This window comes from Dipodomys merriami, unplaced genomic scaffold, assembly GCF_024711535.1.
Source record: "Dipodomys merriami isolate MVZ:Mamm:240054 unplaced genomic scaffold, mDipMer1.0.p SCAF_31, whole genome shotgun sequence".
Taxonomy (NCBI): Eukaryota; Metazoa; Chordata; class Mammalia; order Rodentia; family Heteromyidae; genus Dipodomys; species Dipodomys merriami.
The window spans coordinates 9,379,386-9,404,145 of record NW_027204604.1 but is presented as its reverse complement, the minus strand read 5'-3'; the positions used below and the strand labels follow the sequence as shown (position 1 = coordinate 9,404,145).

Sequence of the window (24,760 nt, the reverse complement as noted above, 5' to 3'; positions counted from 1 at the left end):
GAAAGGGCAAAGAGACACTGGAAAGAAATTCTCTACTTGATGGTGTGGTGGGTGGGTATGGTATTTTATAGGAAGGTTTTGAAGGTGATTCATCTGGAACTCTGATTCCTCCCTTTGGTGAGGTAACTTGAGAAGTCAATTCTCTGAGTGAAGAGTGAATAGATCAGCTGATGCAGCAGCATGAGTGTATGACCCAGACCTGCCTCCTGCCCCCTGCCCTCCACGGGCCTGGATTAACCATTTGAAATGAGAAATCAGAGCTAGTTGCTCCCAGGAGGAGAATTAGACATGCTCAATTGTGCTTCAAGGCCCAGTCCCAGACCAGCACATGCCTAGGTGAGCTGCCTTTCCTCCCAAGTTTAGACTCACTATGCAAGTACAGAAGCACATGAGAATCCTCTGTTTCTTTCCTTCTTTTCCTTTTTCCTCCCTTAAATTATTTTCTTTAAGTAGTTGTGCCAGGAGTTGTCATTTAACAAAGAAATGTATGAATACAGCACGTTCTGATCAAAGTCATCCCTTACAACATTCTCACCCATCCCAGAATCCTCCATTTCTTACCTTGGTCAAATTCTGGCAAGGTGGTTGGAGGCAAGGGGGAATGGTAATGGAGAAGGCAGGAAGCCCAGTGGTGTGCAGGTGGATGGGCACCATGGGAGAAGGGGATGGAGTGAAGGCGTGGCCACCACTATGAGACTGAGGTCAGAAGAGCCCTCACCACACCTCAGGGCACTCAAACAAACCCACAGATTTCCAGCATTCTTTCATGGGAACTACCCTGCTGCATTCATCTTCTGTGGCTACCACAGAATAACGGATGCTGGGTAATTTATAAGGAGAAGTGATTCATTTGACTCAGAGTTCTTAAAGGCTGCCATGTTCAAGATCAGCAGCCTCACATCTCAGTGGTTCTTGTTGGTGGAGACTCTCAGAATAGTCCTAACATCATAGAGCAAAAAAGCCCAGACAAGAAAGAGCCAGACTGGCTTTTATAGCAGACCCACTGTCAAGACAATCCATCAACCCATTAATCCATCAATCCATGAGTGGACATCTTACAGGTGAATACATCACAATGGGGATTAAGTTCCAATGTGAGTTTTGGTGGGAATCTGCAAACCACAGCACTAGGCTAGGCTCAGATTCCCCAATCCATGTACTCTTGAGGCTGGCTTGGGCAGACTGGAGGAGCATTATTCTGAGGACACAGTGCTCCTGGTTCAAGGTCTGTCTCTTGGTTCATCCAATCCTCCCGCCTTTTCCTTTGCTACAGATGGGCTGCGGGCTGCAGATAGCTGCCGCCCTTTGGCTCAGCCTAATCCTGCCTGTGGGGAGCCAAGTGCCAGAGTTCCGGGCCTACGAATTCCACTTTGGGCCCTGCCACGTGGAAGGGGTAGCTCTTCTAGAGCTGTGGAAGGCCTTCGGGGCCATGAAGGACATTGTGGTGAGTGGGGTGTTGCTCTGTTTTATGATCGTGAAGATCTTCACGGTTTTCTCTTCAGTGTCCTACATCTCTGTGACGGCAAGAAACATCACAAGCCACTTGTTACACACAAGCAATGGAGACCCAGAAAGACACCTAGTGAAATGGGGCGGGCGGGGGGGGGGGGGAGCCCAAGGGAAATAGAGCTTGATCTAGCTTTATTATGGATAGACTCTGGCTCTGAGTTAAAAATCAGAGGCAGAGGACACTCCTAGGGTGAAACATTTTGGTGTTAGTACTGGGGCTTGAACTCAGGGCCAGGCACTGTCCCTGAGCTCTTTTGCTCAAGGCTAGATAGAGTTCTACACTTTGAGTCACAAAGCCATTCCCAGTATTCTAGTGGTTAATTGGAGATAAGAATCTCAGGGACTTTCCGGCTTGGTTTGAACTGCAATCCTCAGATCTCAGCCTCCTGAGTAAGCCAAGATTACAGGCGTGAGCTACCAGTGCTCTTTTTTTCTTACTCAAGGCTGATGCTCTACCATTTGAGTCACAATCTCACTTTGGGCATTTTGTTAGTTAATTGGAGATAACTGTCTTATGGACTTAGTTGCCTGGGCTGGCTTTAAACTGATCCTCAGAATCTCAGTCTCCTGAGTAGCTAGATTGTTCAAGTAGTCTTATCGACACAAGGAAGCAAATGTCCCTCATTAAATCTGTGTCCAGACTCTAAGAACTCCTGGGGTTCCATTTGCCCCTGGGGAATGTGGTAGACAAGCTTAATGGTTAGGACCTGTATCCCCTCCTCAGGAGCCAGCTTAGCTTCTGAGTTCTCCTTTGGCCCCTCTAGTCTCAATAGTCTCACAGCCTGGATGGTTTAGGGCCTGGGGGTGCAGTGCCTGTTTGCAGTGGTAGGTACCACTGGGGACCCCTTAACCTAATACCTCTTTTCTTTCCGCTCCTGAAGCAAGCTCAAGATAAGATCATGAGTGTCCGGCTCTTGAAACAGGAGGTTTTCCAGAACGTCTCGGTAATTAGATGAGGGAGAGGGAGGGCACTTCCTCTGTGGGGCTGATGGGAGCTGTAGCTTTTGCCCTGGGCTTACTCCACATTGGACAGGACCAGGCATGAGCAAGAGTGGTCTGGGTCTGGAGCTACCATTTTGTGAGTCTGGGGAGGGGCAGGCTGAGGCTCCTAAACAACCTTCTCCACTGGCCCAGGGTTGCTGCCAACCTTTATTTCCCCTTTGCTTATGGAAACTCAAATGAACCCTTCTTCCACTCGCATCTTTCCTCTCACCTACTACTCTCTTATCACCCATTAGTCAGTCAGTGAACACGGATGTTGAGCCTGGTCCCTGAGGGATACTGGGCTTCCGGAGCCCAGGGGGCTAGGGTGCAATTGCTCTCTGTTCAAGGCTGTCATGTGTTCCCTTCTAACTCATTTTCCTGCCAAGTCCCAACCCACAAAGTCCACGTTCAAGTGCCTTTAGTGTCTGTCATATTAGAGAGGCTGGGTGCTACAGAAGAAAGGGAGTATTAGCTGGAGAGCCAAGTGTCTAGGGTGCCAGGCCTGAGCTGTATGGCAGGGCGGGCAGAGGCTTTGGTTCCACCATGACCTGGGTCTTCCGCAGGATGCTGAGAGTTGTTACCTCGCCCACGAGCTGCTGAAGTTCTATTTGCACACCGTTTTCAAAGACTACCACCACAAAATCGTGGAGTTCAAGATCATGAAGTCATTCTCCACCCTCGCCAACAACTTTTTTGTCATCATGTCAAAACTGCAACCCAGGGTGAGTATGGGCAAAGCTGAGACCAGCCAACTGGGGATTGGAGTGTTTGAGCATGCTTCCCTTGCCTTATCTGGTCCTGGCTTTTATATCACCACAGCAAGCCATGGGCATCATGGAAAAGTGTTTGGGGTGCAAGTCTGGGTCTGTCTGATCAGCAGGGGACACCTTGCCAGGTGCTCGGACGCGTTGGGCCTCAGTTTTTTCACCTGTGAAATGCAGATGACACTTCTACGGGGTGTAATTTCTGTGTGGATGAAAGCGGACAAGGCAGAGGGTGCTAGGCATTGGCTCCTAGAGACGCACAAGTCAGCTCTGTCTTTTCAGGCCTTGGGAACACCCTGGCATGACCAAAAGAGCAGAAGGGAGCTTGCCTCTGCTCCTACCTAACTCTTGACAATTCTTCCGTTTGTTTTTCTGTCATCCAGCAGGAAAATGAGACAGTTTCCGTTAGGGAAAGTGCCCACAGGCGGTTCCTGCTGTTCTGGAGTGCATTTAAACAGGTGAGGCCAACACACGCTGACTAGCTTGAGCTGCCACAAGGGGGCACCTGCGAGGCCTAATGCAGAACTTAATGCAGATCATTACACCAGTTAGCCCCACACCCACCAGATTTAGCAGGAACTCAGTACATTTGCATCAATTTGCAGAGGCTTTGGATAAGCACCACAAATAAAAGGGTCATTTCTTTCTGGTAGGGTTTTGTTTTATGCACGTACTAGGGCTGGAATTCAGGACTAGGGCCCTCTCCCTTACTTTAGTAGGGTTTTTTTTTTGTTTTTTTGTTTTTTTTTGCTCAAGGCTGGTGCTTTACCACTTGAGTCACACTCCACTTCTGGATGTTGCCAGTTAATTGGAGCTAAGAGTCTCGGACTTTTCTTCCCTAGGTTGGCTTTCAATGGAGGTCCTCAGATCCCTGCCAGTGAGTAGCTAGGATTATAGGTGTGAGTCACCGGTGCCAGGCTTGGATCCCTTTTATAGGAACAAGTACATTAGCTTGAAAATAATGGTAAAGAGCAAAACCATAGAAGGGAAAAGAGCCACTAGGGCTTGTATTTTTGTCTGCAAATGCACTCAGATGTGAGCCACATTCTTCCAGGCTGCCCTCCATGGTTCTGGATGTTAGGGGCTCCATGTACTACTGTCTTTCCCCTGGCCCTTACTTACAACTGTGGCTCAGGGGCCTCTTGGTCCACACCATTGAAGCCAATGCACATAGGTGGGTGGGTATGTTGTGAAAGCGAACTAGCTACTAATCGGGAGTCAGGCCTATTTTAGGCATGGCTAATCAGAAGGAAATTGATTCTAATAGCCAACACCGCCAACCTTCATCTCTGTACTCCCTGCAGTTGAACACAGAAGCAGCTCTGACCAAAGCCTTTGGGGAAGTGGACATTCTCTTGACCTGGATGGGGAAATTCTACCATCACTGAATGCCTCGTCCAGGAGACCCTCCTTCTCTTTTCAAGCTACGGTTGCTTCCTGTGCTGTCCTCCGGGCACTGCACCCCTTGACAATGTGCCCCCTTGTCTGCCCAGGCTTGTCTTCACAGGACTTCATTTCCCAGTAGCCCTAACACCACTCATGGAAGTCACCTTGGGAAGCTGAGAGGGAACCACTTAGTGGATCCCTCTATTTATCACAACACTATTTAAGTACTGTCAGTATTATAACTATTTGTGAGATGTATGGTTCACAAAGGCAGTAGATTGCCATGACCCTGTTCCCCTTTCACCTTCCACGATTCCCACAACAGTCTGGGGTGAATGGGTACTCGGCAAAATATTTAATAAAGTGGATTTCTGCTTGCCTGTGGATTATTGATGAGTAAGGAGGGAGGCTGGGGTATGAGATGGAACTTGAGTGCATGGAAATGATCTATCTGCAGGGACAGAGCACTGGGGTAGGAATCAGGGGCAAAGGTTTGAAAAGTGAGTGTTAGAAGATAACATGCATTTAAAATGCTTAGCACAAAAGCAGTGTCACTAAAACTTTCATGTCCTGTCCACACTTTCAGCCCATCCCCCCTCAGCCCCTGCTGGCTCTTCTCCTTGGGTACCCTTCTTTCCTCATGGTAGCCATTTTGCTTTTCTCAGGTGACAGTGTCAAGCAAGCATTGCTGACGGTGACCATGTCCCTGGGTGTACTGTTCAATCTGAGAGGACATTTATTTTGCAGTTCAATTTAGGTCTGGGAGCTTTTCTTTGCTACTTCTGAATGAGTGCCCAGGGAGACTGGGCTGTATATCTGGAAAGGCCAGCAGTAAGAGGAAGCCTTCTCTAGCCCTAAGCTCTGGCTGTACTTTGTAGTTGTCATCAATCCAAAGATAATGTCCGACTATGATCTTGCTTCACAAACTTCAGAGAGAAGAGTATATGTTGAAGGTAGGATGCCTCTGCTTCTGATATGGATGTGCTCCTGAAGAGCCCCCTGCCTCTAGAAGACACATGCTGCTTGGCTTTCTCTCCCCACCTCACTCTCTCTTGTCTGGAACTGGTATACTTCTAAAAGCAGATAGAGATTATCATTTGGGTTGAGTAAATTTGGCCAAAGTTAAGATAAAAATGCACAACTAGCATTGCTAAATGTGTAAAACATTGTTAAATGTGTAAGAAGGATAAGAGGGGAAATGTTGGAGTCAGGGTAAATTCTGTAGCAAGTGGAGGAGACCTAAGGAAGATTCAGACATGCATGTTTGCCTATCTGTATCCTTAACAAGGTAAGTTCTAAAAATTTACTGTATCATTATGTCAAGATAAATTGCCTTGGGGCTGGGAAGGTGGCTAAGTGGTAGAGTGCTTGCCTTGCATGCCTGAGGCCCTGGGTTCGATTCCTCAGCACCACATAAGCAAAAAGAAAAAAGCCGGAAGTGGTGCTGTGGCTCAAGTGGTAGAGCACTAGCCTTGAGCTGAAGAGCTGAGGGACATCGCCCAGGCCCAGAGTTCAGGCCCCATGACCGGACTCCCCTTCCCCCCCCCAAAAAAAAAGATAAATTGCCTTACTATAGGATTGAAATTCAGGAGGAGCTCCTGAGCAAATGCCAGCCTCTGGATTGGGACAAAGACCATCCATGACATGTTTACACACCAGGCTCCTTCCTAGCTCTGGGAACATCTTCACCATTCCATCCAATGGCCTGTTGTTTGTGTGAGACCAGACCTGGGAAGGGCTTTGAGGCAGCAGCTGTGCCTAGTGTCCAGCCTGATGCTAGGCAAAGTCAGGGCTAAAGATAAAAAATCCCACAGCCCGTTTGATGGTATGGAAAGGAAGCAGACAGCACTGGCACAAATGATCTGCATGCCCAACTGATGAACACGAGGTTGTAAAGGTATGTAAGGCTGGCTGAAGGCAGGGCCACGCCAAGGCACAGGTCCATGGATGAGAGCTGAGTTGGGCCCTGGGAGGTGCTGAGGACTCTAGAAAAAGATGGAACAGGTATTGGACATGGACAGGCAGATAAGCCTCATTGGCACCAAGGTATGGGCCCGAGGGAACAGCCGGGAAGGTGAGTCAGGTTGGCAATATTGACATAGTCGTCTGAATCAGTGTCCACCATCTCGACAGCAGGCTTGTGGCACAAGCTCACATATTCACAGCTGGCTTTCCACGGTTGGGCAAGGAGCCTGGGAGCCTCAGATACCTGGGGATAACCAAGAAGCATCACTGAAACTGGGTAGATGATTTTAAGTCTCTCTCCAGAGGGGTCTTCACAGCAGGGAATGGGGGGAGGTATGGGCATGGTTGCTGAGTTTTAGAAAGCAAAGACACTTCACCAAGTGGGCCAATCCTGGGGATTTTCAGAGTGGTGTCTCACCTCCAGATAACTGGAAGACACTTTGACCTAATGTAGGCAGGAAATGCCTCAGTGGGGCTCAGACTGAAATCCTGTGGTCATGTCTGGTCTGAAGGAGACCAGATGTAGAGCAGTATCCCCTGGGGACGAGATGCTGTGACTCGTGGAGTAACTATGCATCTTCTTTGGGGAGTTATTCATTGGTAGAGTGAGTCACTCTTGTTTGGACCTTCATCAGGGCTGGGAAAGGCTTTGGCATAATATGGCACAACAAGGCATTCTACCCTGAGGCTGGGCAGTGAAGAGGCGGGGGACTGCAGATCACATAGGGGCTGTGGTTTCTCATCCCTAGACAGAAACTTCAGGACCATCTACGCCCAGGATGGTTAGTTCATAGTTATTGTAATACCATCCCAGAATCCCACAGTAGGGATTGCGATCATGTTTTAAACACATGTACTAAGAACTAGAAATCCAGTGGACCTTAGTAAGTGATCACTAAAAGGAACTTTTACATTTTGTACTTTGTGAAAGATGGAAGCAGCAGCAGTAGCCATCTCCCTTGGGGCTGGGAAGGTGGCTCAGTGGTAGAGCGCTTGCCTTTCATGCATGAGGCCCTGGGTTCAATTCCTCAGCACCACATAAGCAGAAAAAGCCAGAAGTGGTGCTATGGCTCAAGTGGTAGAGCGCTAGCCTTGAGCTGAAGAGCTGAGGGACAGTGCCCAGGCCCAGAGTTCAGGCCCCACAACTAGCAAAAAACAAAAACAAAAAATCTCTCAGCTGAGTGCTGGTGGCTCTTGCCAGTAATCCTAGCTACTCAAGGGGGCTGAGACCTGAGGATCGGCCTTCCAAGCCACTCAAGACAAGGTCCATTAGACTTTTATTTCTAATTAACCAGCAAAAAAGCTGATGTGGAAGTGTGGCTTAAGTGGTAGAGCACCAGTCTTGAGTAAGAAAGCCAAGTAATAGCTTGAGGCCCAGAGTTCAAGCTCCAGTGCATGTGTACACATGGGTGCACGTGTACATAGGACACACACACACACATACACACACACACACACACATACAAATACTCTCCCAATGCCATCATTTGAGACATTCATTGGGCACTGGTGGCTTGTAGCCTAGCTACTCAGGAGACTGAGTTGGATGCTAAATCGGGCAAGAAAGTCATAAGTGGAGTTGTAGCTCAAGTATTAGGAAGCAAAAAAGCTCAAGGACAGCACCCAGGGCTTGAATTTAATGGCATTAAAAAAACTACTCCCTCTGAAACATATATGACTAGCCAGTAGGCATAGGCACCTTGTTGTAAACTTGTTCTGTCAAGTTGTTTGTCCCTCGTAGTGGAAACGAGGGTCTCCAGGAGGGAGACAGGATATGCTTCCTCCAGGTACAGCCCAGGCAGGAGAAAGTCTGAGCAGTCATAGGTGGCTTTGGAGGGAAAGGCAGGTGGCTGTGTAGAATAGATAACACCAGCCTGGCCATTGCTAAGCTTTGGGAAGCTTTCTCCAGCATAGGTGGGTGGGTGGAGCAAGCTCAAGAGTCTGGAAAGGACCGCAACAGAGCAGAGCTGTGTATGGTTGTCTCTTTTCAGTAAGGCACAGGCTTGTCAGTCAGAGCTCCTAATTTAGTCTCCCTTGAAGGTAGAGGTCGCAATGCACCATGGAGTGCCATGGAGGTGATCTGTCAAACTTCAAGGACATGGTCTGAAAGAAGCAGCTTTGTCTTCCTCCTTGTGGGCAGGGATATGGACTTGGTGCCCGTGACTGCGTTATGGATGGTAGTACACAAGGCAAGACCCCGCAGGATGGTAGAGTAACAAATCTCTGGATAACCACATGGCTCTGGCCACAACTTCTTGCCCCCTCTCTGCCCCTGAGAGTAAACTTGCTCTCTGTTTCCTGAGCTCTGTGCTTTCCTTCCTGCTGCATTAGCTTAATCTATACTAATTAAAGTGTGCATTTACTCTTCTTACAGTTTTATTCCTTTTTTTGATTATGATGTCTCTGGTCAAGAAGCGCTGGACGCTTAGAAGGACATGTAAAACTAACCTCCTTGTACATCCTTTTGACTTTCAGAAATCTTTTTTTTTAGATTTTATTATTTTTTTTGGGGGGGGGTCCGGTCGTGGGCCTGAACTCTAGGCCTGGGCGCTGTCCCTCAGCTCTTTAGCTCAAGGCTAACACTCTACCACTTGAGCCTCAGCGCCACTTCTGGCTTTTTTTTTTGTTTCCTGCTTATGTGGTGCTGGGAATCAAACCCAGGGCCTCATGCATGCAAGGCAAGTGCTCTACCACTGAGCCACCTTCCCAGCCCTCAGAAATCTTTTTTAGAAGTATTTTAATGACAAGATACTTCAGAGAATGCAAATGTTTTCTTAATTTGGGAAAATGGATGACTAGTTTAAAGGCTTCTAAAGCGATGGCAGCTGGAGTTCTGTTCTACCCATTTCTAGGTTTCTGAGTCCTCCTTACCAGTCCTCCTCGCCTCCTCACCTGTTGACCAGGTCTCAGAAAAATCACTGTGCAAGTCCAGCCTACTCTCCCCAGTGATAGGTAAATTACTTTTTTTCATTAGAGAAATGAAAATTCTAGAAAATTCTTCCTCCTTTTAAGGAGAAACTGTCCAGGTAGATTCCACTCCTTTTAGAACCTTCCAGAAATTTAATCGGGCTCACATCAGTTACCACCTCTATTCTCTACCAAACTGTGGGCATCTGACACCTAGTTATCCCTTGAGAAATGCATGGCCAACAAGCCAGGAAAACCAAGGCTACCACAATTGCTGGGATGCCAGAGTCTGAACACCAACCACCGAAGGAGGAAAAGGACCTAATGTGCGCCCCACGCGGGGCCCAAATGCTGGGAGAAGGCTCAGCCAGACTAACTGCACTCAGGTCCACGCAGGTGGCTGCCCGATGGCTGGTGGAGCAAACCTGCGGCTTACCTGCGCTGGACCCTGGGGTGGCGCCGAGGCTCCGGGACCGGAAAGAGCTGTATCCTGTTCTCCTAGGGGGAGGGGGAGGTGAGGGCGTGGCGAGACAGTACCCCTCCCCATGCTAGGGGCGTGGCCAGAACATAAGCCCCGCCCCTCCTAGCCCCAGGGCTGAAGTGAGGGTCTGGCCAAAGCGTGGGGCCCTTTCTCCCAACCCCCCACCCCAGGGCTGGGATCATTCCCGTGCTCCCCTACCCCACCCCGGGGCTGAGGTGAGGGCGTGGCCAGACCGTCAGTCCCACCCCCATACCCCGTCCCGGGGCTGGGATGGGGGCGTGGCCAGACCGTCAGTCCCACGCTCCCCCACCCTGCCCCGGGGCTGAGATAGGGGCGTGGCCAGACCGTCAGACCCACCTCCATACCCCGCCCCGGAGCTGAGATGGGGGCGTGGCCAGAGCTCCGCCACGCCCCAGCCCGCCCCTGCGGGAAGCCCTGGGAAGACCCGGGAGCTGGAGTGCGGGGCTCCGGCCCGGCGTCCCCGCGGGGTCTGCCGCTCGTTCCCCCCTGTCTCCCTCCACCCGCGCCCGCTTACCCGCGGGGTCCGGGCCCCGGGCGCGCCACGGGCAGGCGCTGTACACGTTGTTCTGGCAGCGCGGCCTCTGCGCCCCGGGAGCCCGCGGCGCCCCCGGAGCCCGCGGCGGCTGGACCGATTCCGAGACGCGCCCCCTCCGCGCCAGCCGGCGGACCTGCTTGGAGAGGGCTGCTCGGCCGCCACGGGGAAAGCAAGGAAGGAAGGAAGAAGAAAAAGTGGCCCCGCAGCCCAGCGGCCACCTGCCGCCCCCGCCCCAGAGAAAGGCTGCGCCCCTTCCCGGGCAGGCAGGCCTGCGGGGTGTGCAGAGCGGGGAGGCCCGGGGCTGCCCCGCCCGCCCGCCCGTCCCGTCCCGCCCGCCCGTCCCCACCTCCGGCCCCTCGGCACTGACCCCCCCCCCCCACCTTCCCTGCATCCCAGGGACGCTCGAGGTAACCGGCCTGAGGCCCTCTGGGGTCCAAGCCCGGTCCATATATGCTGGGTATTGGGAGTGCAGCTCCCCCACCCAGGCCCCAGCTCAGCGGCTCACCTTTCCTCCTTTGAACGGCTCTTTTAATCACCAGCCACAGAAGGGCCAACAGGAGAAGGCCCAGGAAAGTGGGTACCAGGATGTGAAACCCTTGGTCCAAGCTCCCCGAGCTTGAGCCATCGTAGTGGTAGAAGGATCTAGTCAGGGGAGGGGAGGAAGAGGGTAAGCAAGGAAGATGGGTATACAGAAGCACTCTTCTTTGGGTGGAGATGACTGACAGACGTGTCCTTTTGTTAAAAGAATTTTCCCTCATTTCCTCCAAAGAGACAAGAGTCTTGGGTTCCAGTTCTTATCACATAGTCTTTTACTGGCTGTAAACACTGTAGTAAAACCCCTACCCAAACTAGGAATCAGGTGTCCTGGGTTCATTTGAAGCTACTTAGTTTCTCATGGTCTCAGTTTCCCCATTTATAGGTCACAAATGTGTGAGGTCCTTTTCCTCCCTAACGTGTTTATATTTGCTAAAATGAAAGCAATTAAAAAAAGCACACAACTCAATGGCTTAGTGGCTGTCCTTAACGCCATTTAGTCCTCCATCAAAACAGATTTAAATGAGCCTGAGTGATTGAGAGAGGTCTCATTTCATTCTACAAGGTCAATGTTTGGAGTGTTGGCCAGTGTATTTTTGTTAATAGGACTGAATTAATGTGATACATTTATAGTATATTTTGCAGCAGCCTTCTGGTGACAGTGCCAAGAAGGGTGGCCAACAGTGGACATTGATGGATGGCCTCTGGGAATCTCTTAACTCTATCTTGTTTTGCCTGGGTTCTAGCCTATCCTGGCTGGTGGAGGCTCTTACCTCTGCCTGGTGTGGTAGTTGTAGCTGGTCACTTGGTGCCCGAATAGCCCCTCCTGAGTGGGAGTTTTTGAGGTAGTGGTTGTCAGGAGAGTTGGAGGCTTGGCAGTGGCTACGGAAGATGTTCTGGAAACTCCAGGATAGTGAGTTACTGGAGTGCCGGGGGAAGAATGGTGGGCTGGGGCACTCTCCATCCTTTGAGCTGGGGTGGTAACTGCAGGAGGTGGTAGGAAATAAAAAACACCAATTTTCCATTCATACAATGTTCTCTAGTCTCCAGAGTCTTTAAGAAGCTCTTTCCTTTTGCCCAGGCTACCTTTGCTCTTGAAGTTCTCATGGCCCACGTGTCTCCCCAGCGTATCATCTACACTGAATCGGTGTAGATCAATACCACTTCCTTGGGAAACCTTCACTAACTTCCCAGGGAGAAAACTGACCCTCCTCTGTTTATAGTTCTAGTCCCACACTCCTACTGCTATGTGTGTGTACTTATCTATTCTCCCAACCCCTTCCTGTCGGTCACCACTATGGCTCCATGACCTCCCCACTTACCTTATTCTAGCACCTAAAAGGGTGTAGTAATACTCTACTAGTGTATCTTTCACATAGGATATGTGTGAAGATGTGATGAAAACGGTGTGCGTCAAACTGTATTTAAAATTGGAAAATGATTCTGAAATATGAAGTTACTATTAGTATGAGATTCATTCTTAAATTACAAAAGAGAGTTGGTAAAAAAAAATCACTGGTGGACATCAGGTACCCTTGTAGGTAGAAGGAAGCATGATGATTTGTAGGAAAACCTCTGTACAATCTTGGTTTGGGCAGTCATTCAAAAAGGATCTAGGTTTTGTGAATGGAACACAGACTTCATTATGTGTGGTGCCACCTGGTGGTGGTGGTGTGTAAGTTCTACAACTAGGGCTCAGTTTCTTGGCTGCAAGGAAGAGTAGGCTTTGGAAATACACGTGTGAGACACAGTTTTGCTCTACTAGATGGACTTGTCCGTCCTCCATTTTTCACAACGTCACAGCATCCTTCCCCAGCCCCACCTTTCCCACTACTGTTTTGGTAAACTGACCTGCGGCGATGAATTCAGAAGAACTGGTTTGTGTGACCATTTGGAGCCACTTGGGCATCTGCATGTGCAGGTATCTGTGAAACCATTCTGGAGGCCCGGATATCGGCTCCTCTTCCAAGAATGGCTCATAGGCTATTGGAGGCAAGAGAAATTTGGTGGTAGTCTGGGGGTAATGGAGGAGGCCTGGGGAAGGGCTGGAGGCTATTAATTGATGCTGACTGAGCCAGGGTAGATGGCAGTGAGGAACTGAGGATGAGCAGAAAATGAAATGGGCTTGGGGCTTCTCGGAAGGAAATATTCTCTTTAACTTAACCAACATTTCTTTCAAAATCATCAGAGATAATTGGGACTGTCAACTGCAGCATTATGCTGGGTATGTAGCCCCTGAAGAGGAAGATAAAGGCATGATTCAAGAGAAATAATAGCAGTTGTGGTTTATAAACAATGATAAACATGGTTTTAAAATGTGGCTGGATAAATGCGTGTCCTTTATATTCACTTCTAATATTATAAACAATGATAAATGTGGTTTTAAAATGTGGCTGGATAAATGTGTGTCCTTTATATTCACTTCTAATATTATAAACAATGATAAACATGGTTTTAAAATGTGGCTGTATAAATGCGTGTCCTTTATATTCATTTCTAGTATTTCTCACAGGACAATGATGTCCCTTCTTTAAGTTTTCTCCAGTTTGAGAGCCTCTCCTCAGCCTCATGCCTTCCTTTCTCCTCAAGCCATGGGCAGGATGGTCTAACACATAGACACACCTGTCCTTCTCCTTCCATCCACTGTTGGATAGAAAGTTTCATGGCCCAGAGGTGAAGTTTAGCTTCAGAAATCCTAGTTGTTGCTGACTGGCTAGCATGATGATAGCATAACAGCCCAGGGACTATTGCAGTTAGATGAAAACATTTCCCGGGTGGCCTGAGCAATCATGCAGCTGGGGCACCTACCATTGTGTACATTCAAGATGACTTTCTGGGTCTTTCCCAAGTCTGTGTACTTGCCCACCCCACAGGCATAGATTCCGCTGTCACTTTCGGTCAACTTCATTATCGCTACCAGGAAGAGATTCTTGTCTGAGCATGGCTTTAGAGTGATTCGGTCCCAGTATTCCTTCCTGATGAATGTGTTGGACACCACCGTAACACAAGCACTAGACTTGGTCATCTGCCGGCACAGGTACGTCCTCATGTGAATGTCAGGCATTGGGCACTTGATGATAATGGATCCGCCCAGCTCTCCATCCAGCTGTACTTCCGGGAGGATCCTCAGAGCCCCAGAGACTGCAAAGGAGAGAGAGAGAGAGAGAGAGAGAGAGAGAGAGAGAGAGAGAGAGAGAGAGAGAGAGAGAGAGAGAGAGAGAGAGAGAGAGAGAGAGAGAGAGAGTGTTGATACAAGAAGAGGCCCATCCACATCTATATTCCAACCCAGCCACTTCCATACTCTGAGTTATCTCTCCAACCTAGGCCCCAACCCAGCTTCACACTCATCTTCAGATCCAGTCCCATCCACCTCATCAGCCTACTGCCAGCCAGCCCTTAGCCCTGGCACGATGGTGATTTCTATCTTGGCCTCATCCTTAACTTCTTCTCAGGCCAGCTCTATACCCATCCCAATCCTATTTCCCAGCCTTTACCCTATTTCCCTCTTGTCCCAAGATCCAGCCTCATTACTAAATATGCAAGGATTGAGACACCTTCCCTCTGAGAATGTAGTCAAAACTACACCTGCACCACCAAAGGAGAACTCATATTTGAGTAACCCCAGCCCCCTACAATGGTATATACCCTGCAAGTCATTTCAGGTTGGTACTGGGAGGTGTGGTAGAGTTATACTGCAGCAAACTGTCCTTTTCAGTTTTGCTTTGCTCAGTCTTAGCCAGCCAATGGTTCCTTACACCAATTCTCTGTCTTTCAGACATTCAACAAGTAGGTATGGAAAGCCTTTCATGTGTGCATGAATCATCTGGCGATGATATGAACAGACAGATACCCTGGCATGGTGTAATAATGGGGACAGGCACCAGGTTTCTTGGGAGGACAAGCAGGGGCACCTGATCCAGGTTGCTGAGGGGGGATGAGAAGTTGAAGGGAGGCTTTCTGGAAGAGGTGCTGTGCGAGCTGTGACCTGAAGGAATGGGCAGGAAGAGTGATCAAGAGGCGCCATGCTCATCCCTGAGGTAAGGAACTCATAGGAAGGAAATTAAGGGCATGTATGAATCTGAGTGCACATGTATGTGGGTGTGTGTGTGAACATATCATATGTGTGTTGGAGAAGAGTAAGAGCTGTGTATTAAAAATCCCTACCATCCAAAAGTTTATTGGGTAAGAGAAAGGCAGATGAATGCAGTTTGACTGGTACAGAAGAGGGTAAAGGCTGGGCTGATTAAATGTCAGCTAAGTCGTTCTCAAAGTGTTTGTGTATTTCTAGGAAGAAGGTGTTTGGAGTAAAGCGTTTGTGTGTTGGAGTAAGGTTAGAGGACTGGAGTGAAGAGGGGTCTAAATGGCAAGAAAAAAGTCTCCATAAAAGTGGGAAGGCAAGAGAGAACAGAGCATGTGGATGGGCGTAGGATGTCTACAAAGAGTAGATGTATCCAAACCGTGTGCTCAGAATAGGCCCAAGTCTAGTCAAATGAGAGTCAAGAAAAGGGTCAGCAAGTGGCAAAGCTGGAGTTTTCTGGATGAGGAGGGAAGGATACAGACAGGATAAAGAGGTAGAAATAATCATGGAGGAGAGATAGAGGTATGCGAGGGTAGGAAGGGGCTAGAAAGTGGGTACCTACAGGAGATCCTGAGTTCCTCAAGTGTAGCTGATATTAATGTAGAACCAGATGGAGAGGGCCCAGATAGAAAGTCCAGGCACAATCACAGCAGTAATGTGGTGATGGAAGGGCGACCTGCTCATGAGGACTCAGCCGATGTCCCAGATCTAATCAGGAGTGTGGGGGAAGGGGGTGAGTCACCCAGTGCACCCATATCTACATGGGAAGCTGAGCACTGAGCTGAGCACCTCAGCACCAAGGGTGGAAATGCATGAGTGTTTTTGAATGATGCTAACCCAGCCAGAAGTGAGGGTAGGGAGGGGAGGCTCAGGAACAGGATGTTACACAATGGAACAAGACAGAGAAGAGATGGGGCCATTGCCTATGAAGTCTCATGGTATATACACTGAACAGATGAAGCCCAAGGAAATCTGGGCACGCTGAGCTCTTGTTGACCAGAAAGCACCAGCTGGCAATGTGAAAACCGCCTGCTTTCAGGAAAAAAGCATCAACTCGCTTTGATGTGCATGAGCTGTAAACCTACACCCAAGACTTAGAAAAGCAGATTTCCAAGAGAGACAAGTAGATAAAACCCCTTAGTTTAGAATTATAAAATGACCTAAGCCACGTAGGAGAACTCACTGCGCCTTTGGTGCTATCACATATGCATGGTGATTGGGTTTTTAGACAGGGGCTAGGTATCTGCATTGTTTCTGTGTTGCCTATACTGGGGTTTGAACTCAGGACCTTGATCTCTCTCTTGACTTTTTCATTCAAGGTTGGCACTCTATCCCTCGAGCCATACTTCCACATCTGGCTTTTTGCTGGTTACTTGGAGATAAGAGGCTCATAAACGTTTTGAACCACAATCCCTCTGATCTTAGCCCCCTATATTTTAAAGGAACATCCCAGGGTTCCCTGTCTACTTCTTCCATCCTGTATTACTACATTTAAAAATGGAGACTGGAGGGAAGGGATAGTGGGAAGGGGTAATAGACAAGAAATGTAGTCATTGCCTTACTCATGTAACTGTAACCCCTCCATGCAGCATCTTCACAACAAAGTAAAAAAAAAAAATTAACAAAAATGGAGATTCGAAGTTTCAGTAGCGATGGTAGAGGTGAGGAGCTATGTGGTTTAAAAACTCTCTCTTGTGGCGCTGTGGCTCAAGTGATAGAGCATTCACCTTGAGCTGAAGAGCTCGGGGACAGTGCCCGGGCCCAGAGTTCAAGCCCCATGACCGATTTAAAAAAAATAATAATAAACTCTCTCTTGCCAGGCACTGGTGGCTCACACTTGTAATTCTAGCTCCTCAGGAGGCTGAGATCTGAAGATCACAGTTCAAAGCTAGCCTAGGCAAGAAAATGTGTATTGCTCTTATCTCCAATAATTAACCCCCATCCCTCCCAAAAAGACAGAAGTCAAGTTCTAGCTCAAGTGATAGAGTGCTAGCCTTGGGCAAAAAAACTCAAGGACAGTGCCCAGGCCCTGTGTTCAAGCACCAGGACTATCACACATGTGCTCACGCACACACATGCTCTTTCTCTTCATGTATAATGGGATGTAAATACATGTTAGGGTTGTGGAAAATATTCTATAGTTTTCCTAAACTATAGCCAAAGGCCCAGTGGCTCTTGGTGACGATGGTATCTAGATTTCACCTAAGTGTCTATTTCCTTCCATTCATGTCACATTCCTAGCTCCTGCCTTCCCTCTGACACCACTCCATGTCCACTCTGCTTGACTATCTAAGAGGCTACCACAACAGCCACAAGAGAATTCAAGATTCCTCTTTCCAATCCTGTTCTTTCAGATACTCTTTTCATCTCAGAAAACAGAACTACCATTCATCCACACGTACCCTCATATTAATGAACCAAAAATGCATCCTAAGTGTATGGGGTGTGTTTGTGTGTGTGCGCGTGTGTGTGTGCACGTGTGTGTGCACATATACTGAGTCACAACACTAAGTATAGGTATTATTGTTGTTAAGGTGAAGGTACTAAGCGATTTGCAAGCCCACATCCTATACTACTACTCCTGTATCACTTGCTTTATGGTAGCACTCCTCACTGGGGCCCAGGCATTGTGAGTGTCTACTGGCTGGGCTCCAGGGACAGGTCCACTCCTACATTAGTAGGATCCAGGGCGGTAATACAAATCAAGGTCCAAATACCACCTGTCTGAATAGTTAATCATTATAATAAACTGTTGAATAAAATATTTCATTTCTCCCCATCTTAGCAAAATATTATAAAGTGGATGTCCACTTTATAATGTGACCATGCAAGGGAAAATAGCCCCAAATTTCCTGTCCCCATCCTGTGGTCCCTCTCCATCCCTGGCTCTTGCTTACATTGAAAGGGTCCTGGTGTAGACATAGTAGACACCCTAGTCTGAATGTACAGCCCTCCCACTACTACCTCCTTCCCGGATAGATACCTGTGGCCACATTAATCGGCCAGGTGTCAGCCTCAGGAGAAAGACCCAGAATAGGAGCTTGTACAGTCATTGAAGGAATTCCAGTTCTAGCAGGGGGGAAATTAGTGTAAGCTTGGGGCAGACACTCCATCCTGGACCTGTGTACTCTTTACCCAGGGGGTTGGGTCTGGCTAGACAAGGCCGGGGCCTGGAGCAGGGTCTCTTTCTGAGGCCCATGTTTAGCTGACCAACTGTTGTACCTGTGTGTCCCTCTGTCTCTCTACTTCCCAGAGTCTCTGGTAAGTGCATTTAAATTCCATACCTTTGGCCTTTCCAAGCACTTCAGTCTTTTTTTTTTTTTTTAAATACAATAAATATTTGAGTTTCTTCCATATTCAAGACATTATAAAGTATGGATGAGGAATCTGTTGACCCTTGAGGAATTTATCATGTAATAAAGCGAAGAATATAAACTCACACTTAGCTACAGTGTGAATAAACGTGGTCAGTTATTGGCGCTCAGAAATGTCTATGAGAAGAAATGGTATTTAAGGTGGTCTTCGAAATCCATGATAGTGAAGGTGAGATAAAGGATGTTTCTGGCAGCAGGAACAGCCCGAGCAAGGGCATGGTGGTAGGAATGTTAGCGTTAGTTCAAGGGAGAGTCCTGTTTGGTAGAGGGAGGTTACTGTAAGTGTATTTAATTCGTAAACAGTGGGTGCCATTGACATTTCCACAGCGGCAATCCTGAGTCAAGATTAATTAGGAGCTGCATACCCGCTACCTTGAAAGAAGTGGGAACGAGAGTTGAGGGATGAGTGTGTTTTCTTTCCTTTTCTCCATCCGCTATTGCATGGTAAATATGGATCTAGAAGACACAGGAATCGGCCACTGATTGAAGCAAAGTCTTTATGGAGATGAAAGGGCAGAGGTAGGAAAAAACCATTCTGTAACTTTGTGGCTGATGTGAGAGCTACGAAAGCCAGACGGAATAGCGGCCTTGCATGGGGACCAGTGAGAAGCTTGGGGCAAGGTATTAGGATGGCTGTGCTTCAGAAGTTCTAGGGAAGCTGAAGTGGAGGTTTTGATATGAATTATGGAATCAGAAAACCGATTCAAGCTGGTAGATGGAGTAGAAGGGTCTTCATCCAGCTAAACGCTGGAATTTCAAGTGTGAAAAGAGATCGAACGTAAGAGAAAGTAGAGATAGGAATACAATTTTAGAGACGCCTCCTTTAGGGACCCATATTAGTAGGCAAAGAAGGTATCCAGGAGAATGCCCTTGAGGGATAAACTTAACAGTGTCTGGAGTGGAGAGGGGACCCCTGGACACTAGGGGGGGAGGCCTTCAAGGCTGTCTGGAGCCTTCATCCTTCTCCTGCCTTATATACTAATTTGCACCTGGATCTGTCTAGACACATCCAAGGTGGAGGTACCCAGCAATCGAATCCCTATGGTCATTTCAATCCTTTAAGAAACCTGAAGTGTTTTCCCAAAGCACTTACCTGGCAGGAAGTAAAGGGACCAAAGCCAGAAGTCCATGGTTCTTTGCCAGAGTCAGGTGCCACCCAAGAGCTCCTGGAGGGGGCCGGATACCCGCTCTCCACCCAGGAGCCTTGCGCAATGGTGAGCTTGAAAGAGATTCTGACCCTCTTGAGGGGGCAAAAGCGTAAAAATGAGGAAACGACAACCCATCATGTTCCCTAGCTACGCTGCGACTAAAAAGGAAAAGGACAAACCACAGCGGAAGTGAGGGGTTGAGAAAACAGGCTGCGCGATGGGTCACCAGGGTTCAAAGAGCCTCTAGGAAGCTCTCAAGACTGTGTACAACCACCGCGGGATCTGGTTCCTTGCCGGTGAATTGTGAATTTCTTTGCCTTGGAACATTTGTTTGTTTGTTTGTTTGTTTATTTGTATTCTACAGGTGTTATACAGAAGGGTTACAGTTATGTAAGCCAGGTTACAGTTCTGTAAAGTCAGGAGTGCTTTTCTTTTTGGACAGTGTCACTGGTTCTCTCGCTCTCTCCTAGTTTTTCCCTCCCATCTCCACCCACCAGTCTGATAGTTCCTTTTCAACAGTGTCCAGTGAGTAGCACAGCTGCATTTATTCACCATTTATCCCTCCATTTCTATGCCCCCTTACTCTTCCAAGGACAGAGAAATGAATAAATAAGGAAAGACTAACCAAAAGGAAAGACTAACAAAGGGAAAAAAAAAACCCTTTCTTCCATTTCCTGGAATTCATGTTGATAATATTATTTTACATGATCAGAGGCACGTAGGCATTGTGCCTGTGTTCTCCCTTAAGAGTATCCTCCTTTGGTCTCATTGTGTGTGGATGCCTACAGTCCTGTTCGATTTATCATGTCTAGGTGTATTTCAGATTTAGCTTCCCCATACAAGAGAAAACATGTGACGGTGGCACATGCGACGGTAGCACTTTTTTCAGGACTGGATGTACAAACTTTAGGTATCTTGCTTGACTCCTGACCTGGAGTTATTTATGCTATCCCTGTCTTCAGAGCCAAAGATACTCATCACCAACCCTCCTCATCCCTGGAAGGCTGTGTGGGCAGAAGCTTGGGCCAGAAATCAGAAGATGCTGGCTGTGGTCCTTGTGCGTCATCACCCTGTCCAGCGCTGTCCAGTGTCTATGGTGTGGGGCTGCTCACCATTGACTTGATGCAGTGTATCCACTTTTCTCTGTGCCTCAGTGAAGATGAGATCAAAGGACCCCGGGTGCATTTCTTCACACAGAACGTCATTCCTGGGGTCTCACCTGCAGCTTGTCCAGTGCCTGAGCCATCCCTCCGCTGTCACGTGCCCCCAGCGGCATCCATGAGGTGCTGCTTCCTTCTTACTGAAGCACAAACCACTGATCAGTGACCACAGAAACAAGGCCAGGAGGAGAGGGTGACAAGTCATACAGCAACTCTGACATAAGTCACAACAGCTTTCCCTTCAAGAGCCCCGGGGTAGGTCCATTGACGAGAGGGGGGGGTGGGGAGATGTGGAGGTCATAAGGTATCATGGTGGGAGATTAGGACTCAAATCAGAAGCCCTGAGTTCTTGGCACTTTCTAGCTTCAGACAAACTTTACTGAGCCTCAGATTTCTCATGGATAACATGGAGGTAGTCCCTGTCCTGTCTCACACAGCTATTATGACACCAGCAGACACCACGGCTGTGGAAGTGTTTTGCAGGCCCTTGAAGGTAAAGGAGCAGATTTTCCACTCCAGGCAGTGGGTTCACCGGGCTCCCCCACCAGGCACTGCGGCCTCTTGTGGCCATGGAGGATCCCAGCTGTTTGCATACGGCTGCTCTGGGGTGTGTGTTCACCACTTCCCACTCGCCCACACACACAGCAGATTGTATCACATGCTCTCCAAGACACAAAACAAGCTGTGTGGTGGATGCAGAGTGTGTGGGGAGTGGCACAGGTGCAGAGGAAGTGAGTGCGGGGGTGGGCCAGCAGCCCCACCCCTTCATGCTCAGAGCAGCTTCCTGGTGATGCCCTGCAGCCAGCAAATGGGCCGAGATGTCAGAAGCTGGCCCCTGCAGCCTCTGGCTGCCAGGGGGGTTTATTAGGATCAGACCTACCTTGCCCTACTCAGAGGGAAGCCTGCATATAACCGGCCACTTCCCATTTGCATGGCTGAAGAGCTATTACCTTTGTGACAATTGGGGTACCAATGATGAAGGTGATGGGAGTGACAATGGGTGTGAGAGAAAGGTGCAAACATAAGTATGGGGGTGTGTGTGCATAGACCATGTGATAGGTGAGTGGACCCTGTGTGTAGGTGTGTATGCAGTATATGTAGTGTGGTGTGTGGTATGGCTGTGTATGGGACATGTATTGTGTGATGTGTGGCTATTAATGTGTGTGTGTGCAGTGTGTGTTGTGTGAATGTTGTGTTGGACTGTGACTCATGGTTGTGTGGTGTATATGAATGGCTGCTCCAAGATGGATTAGGTGCCTATGAGAATGGGTCAGAAAGCTTTGGACATGTGCAGCCCCAGAAAGACCCTTAAAAAAAATCTCATGAGGCTCAGAGCTAGAAGTAGGAAGGCGTTCTTGCACAGTCAAGAAGTAATTGAAGGAATGGGAACTCCCAGACCTCAGCCTGCTTAAGTCTCCACTTTGAGATCCTGGCCCCAAAAGGTCTCAGAAGTTGGGCCTAGGGAAGACAGACCCCTGGCTAAAGGGTGTTGTGGACAGTACCTACTCTCTTCTCTATTTCCTGTGTGAGTTTGACCTCTGTTTTGACGCATAGTCTGCCCCCATCCCTGATCCTTCTGTTTCCCAGGAGCAAGGCAGACAGAAGTGCACAAAGGCCCAAGGATTCAGCTGACCCAATACATATGTTCTGGAGGCCCATAGGGAGGAGCTGAGTGGAGAACATTCCCAGCTAGATGACAGGCAGCCGGAGGAAATAAATAATAGCAGCTGCAGTGGGCGGTGCCCAGAGCCCTGCAGGTGAATTCGTTCACTGTTTTCCTTAATGGCCTCCTCCTCATTACGCTGTGCAACAGGCTGTGTGTTACAGCATTTCTCCTAAGATGCCCGTGAGGATGCATGAGACAAACCTCACACAGGCTTCGCACCCAGCCTGGAACGTAGTAAGAGTGATTTACCCCTGTCGCTGGGGTATAAGTGACTGAACCCTGTTCTGCAGTACCGCAGTACTGTTATTCTATCATGGCCTTTCCCATGGCCAGGCTCTGAAGAGCCATCTTCTGGGCTTTTACAACACAGAAGGCCTCCAAGCTCAGGTGGTTCTCCCATGAGTAATGGCCCACCAGAAGAACCTCCTTGTCTAGAATTCTAGAAGCTACAGCTGCATCCCCATCAGAGAGAAGAAGTAAATTAACTTTCCTCGTGGCCTCTGCTGCCTGGAGGGAAACCCAAGGCTCTCTCTGTTCCGAGCTGGGGCTAGGTAATTGAAGAGTACTGTAGTTGGTGGACCAGACAGGAGAGGGGAAGTGAGACTCAAGAACTAAAGTCAGAGTCCCAGCAAGAGAAGGTTGGAAAGTGTCTGTACCTGAAGAATTATCCTTGAGGCCTGGCTAGAAGACAAGGTCACTGCAGGCCAGATGGAAGATGAGAGGGGGACTCTCTCCTGCAGAGAAGTGTCCAAACACAGGCCCTGAGGAAGGGTCTAGGGATACAGAGGGGGGAGCAAGCTACCAGTGGGAGACAGCTGGGATATTCCTTACAGCATATGGCATGGCTTAGTGCCAGCACCTACAATGAGCTTAATGGACAGAGGGTCTTATCTAATCACTCTCCCCCACACAGAGATTTTTATATTAACTACTCCAAACCTTAAGTTATCATTTAACTAGCTCCTAGTTGATAACCCTATATGAATACATTGTTTATGTGACTACCTTTGGTTTTAATTAAGTGCTTCTTGATTTTAGACAGTACCCCAGAAACATATGAAGTTCAAGGTTAAGTAATGGATGCTTTTTTTTATTTGACATTTTATTATGCAAAAATCTCTTGCATTTCCTAAAAAATAAATCTTTATTTTCTCTCAGTGCTATCCAGTTCTCATAGACTTTGTCCACGTGAGACAAATAAAAGTTTATATTTTTATTTAGTTTATGACTCTGGGCTTGTGCCTTAATGTTTTCTCAGCGATTTCCTGATCCTCAATAAGGAAAGCACACTTGATCCTATCACGGACACATTCACCCTACAGGGAACTACCACAGGCCCTGTTGACGTGTGCTGGTTTGTTTGTTTGTTTCAGAAAGCCTCATAAGGATTTTATAGCACAAACCCTTCAAGTCAGCCTGGTATACATCACATGCAGGTTTTAGTGCTCTGCCAATCTTCTGATACAAAGTTAAGCAACTCTATTGCTAGGGGTTCAGGACAGCCTAGTTTGATGATGGTACATCAAACACTGGGCCATTCTTTTCTTCCTTCCTTCCTTCCTTCCTTCCTTCCTTCCTTCCTTCCTTCCTTTCTTTCTTTCTTTCTTTCTTTCTTTCTTTCTTTCTTTCTTTCTTTCTTTCTTTCTTTCTTTCTTTCTTTCTTTCTTTGTCAGTCGTGGGTCTTGAACTCTGGGCCTGAGCAGTGCCTCTGAGCACTTCAGCTCAAGGCAAGTACTCTACCACTTGAGCCAAAGCGACACTTCCGGTTTTCTGGTGGTTAATAGGAGATAAGAGTCCCAGGGACATTCCTGCCAGGGCTGGCTTTGAACTGTGAGCCTCAGATCTCAGTCTTCTGAGTAGCTAGGATTACAGGCATGAGCCACTGGGCCATTCTTAATGTCTCTAGACCTGTTCCTGGAAGATCTCTGTATCAAGATTTTCTCTTTCATGTCCGTATGGATTATCAATCATAATGCTTTTAATTTATCCTACTATAAATAGCCTTGATTATTTTCTATAATATAGAAACTCAATCCATTCATCTACTGAGGGGCATCTGGTTTGGTTCCATATCTTAGCTATGGTAAATAATGCTGCAATAAACATAGTTGTGCTGGTAGCTTTAGTATGGTCTTGTTTGTGATCATTTGGGTAAATGCCCAAAAGTGGGATTGCTGGGTCATAGAGGAGCTCTATGTGGAGTCTTTTGAGGAACCTCCATACTACTTTCCAAAGTGGTTGAACAAGT

The 24,760-nt window shown here is 48.1% G+C and overlaps 2 protein-coding genes across 3 annotated transcripts; one reads left to right on the top strand and one right to left on the bottom strand.

Moving 5' to 3' along the window:
* Positions 1-1,273: 1,273 nt before the first annotated feature.
* On the top strand, positions 1,274-4,798 carry Il24 (interleukin 24). The gene is made up of 5 exons (XM_070041424.1): positions 1,274-1,444; positions 2,391-2,453; positions 3,057-3,215; positions 3,641-3,715; positions 4,562-4,798. Exons 1-5 carry the CDS (start codon positions 1,274-1,276, stop codon positions 4,643-4,645), a joined length of 552 nt encoding a protein of 183 aa, XP_069897525.1. The 3' UTR covers positions 4,646-4,798.
* Positions 4,799-4,983: 185 nt separating this feature from the next.
* Positions 4,984-19,798, bottom strand: Fcmr (Fc mu receptor). 2 transcript variants are annotated; one of them, XM_070041628.1, is made up of 8 exons: positions 19,632-19,797; positions 13,895-14,227; positions 12,938-13,069; positions 11,860-12,070; positions 11,058-11,194; positions 10,532-10,699; positions 9,952-10,013; positions 4,984-6,852 (listed from the first exon to the last, which is right to left on the bottom strand). In XM_070041628.1, the coding sequence occupies exons 1-8, from the start codon at positions 19,666-19,668 to the stop codon at positions 6,676-6,678; spliced, it is 1,257 nt and encodes a 418-aa protein (XP_069897729.1). In that variant the 5' UTR covers positions 19,669-19,797; the 3' UTR covers positions 4,984-6,675. The 2 variants fall into 2 exon arrangements, with proteins under 2 accessions (XP_069897729.1, XP_069897731.1); XM_070041630.1 differs by lacking the exon at positions 12,938-13,069 and having other exon boundaries at positions 19,632-19,798.
* Positions 19,799-24,760: the final 4,962 nt, after the last annotated feature.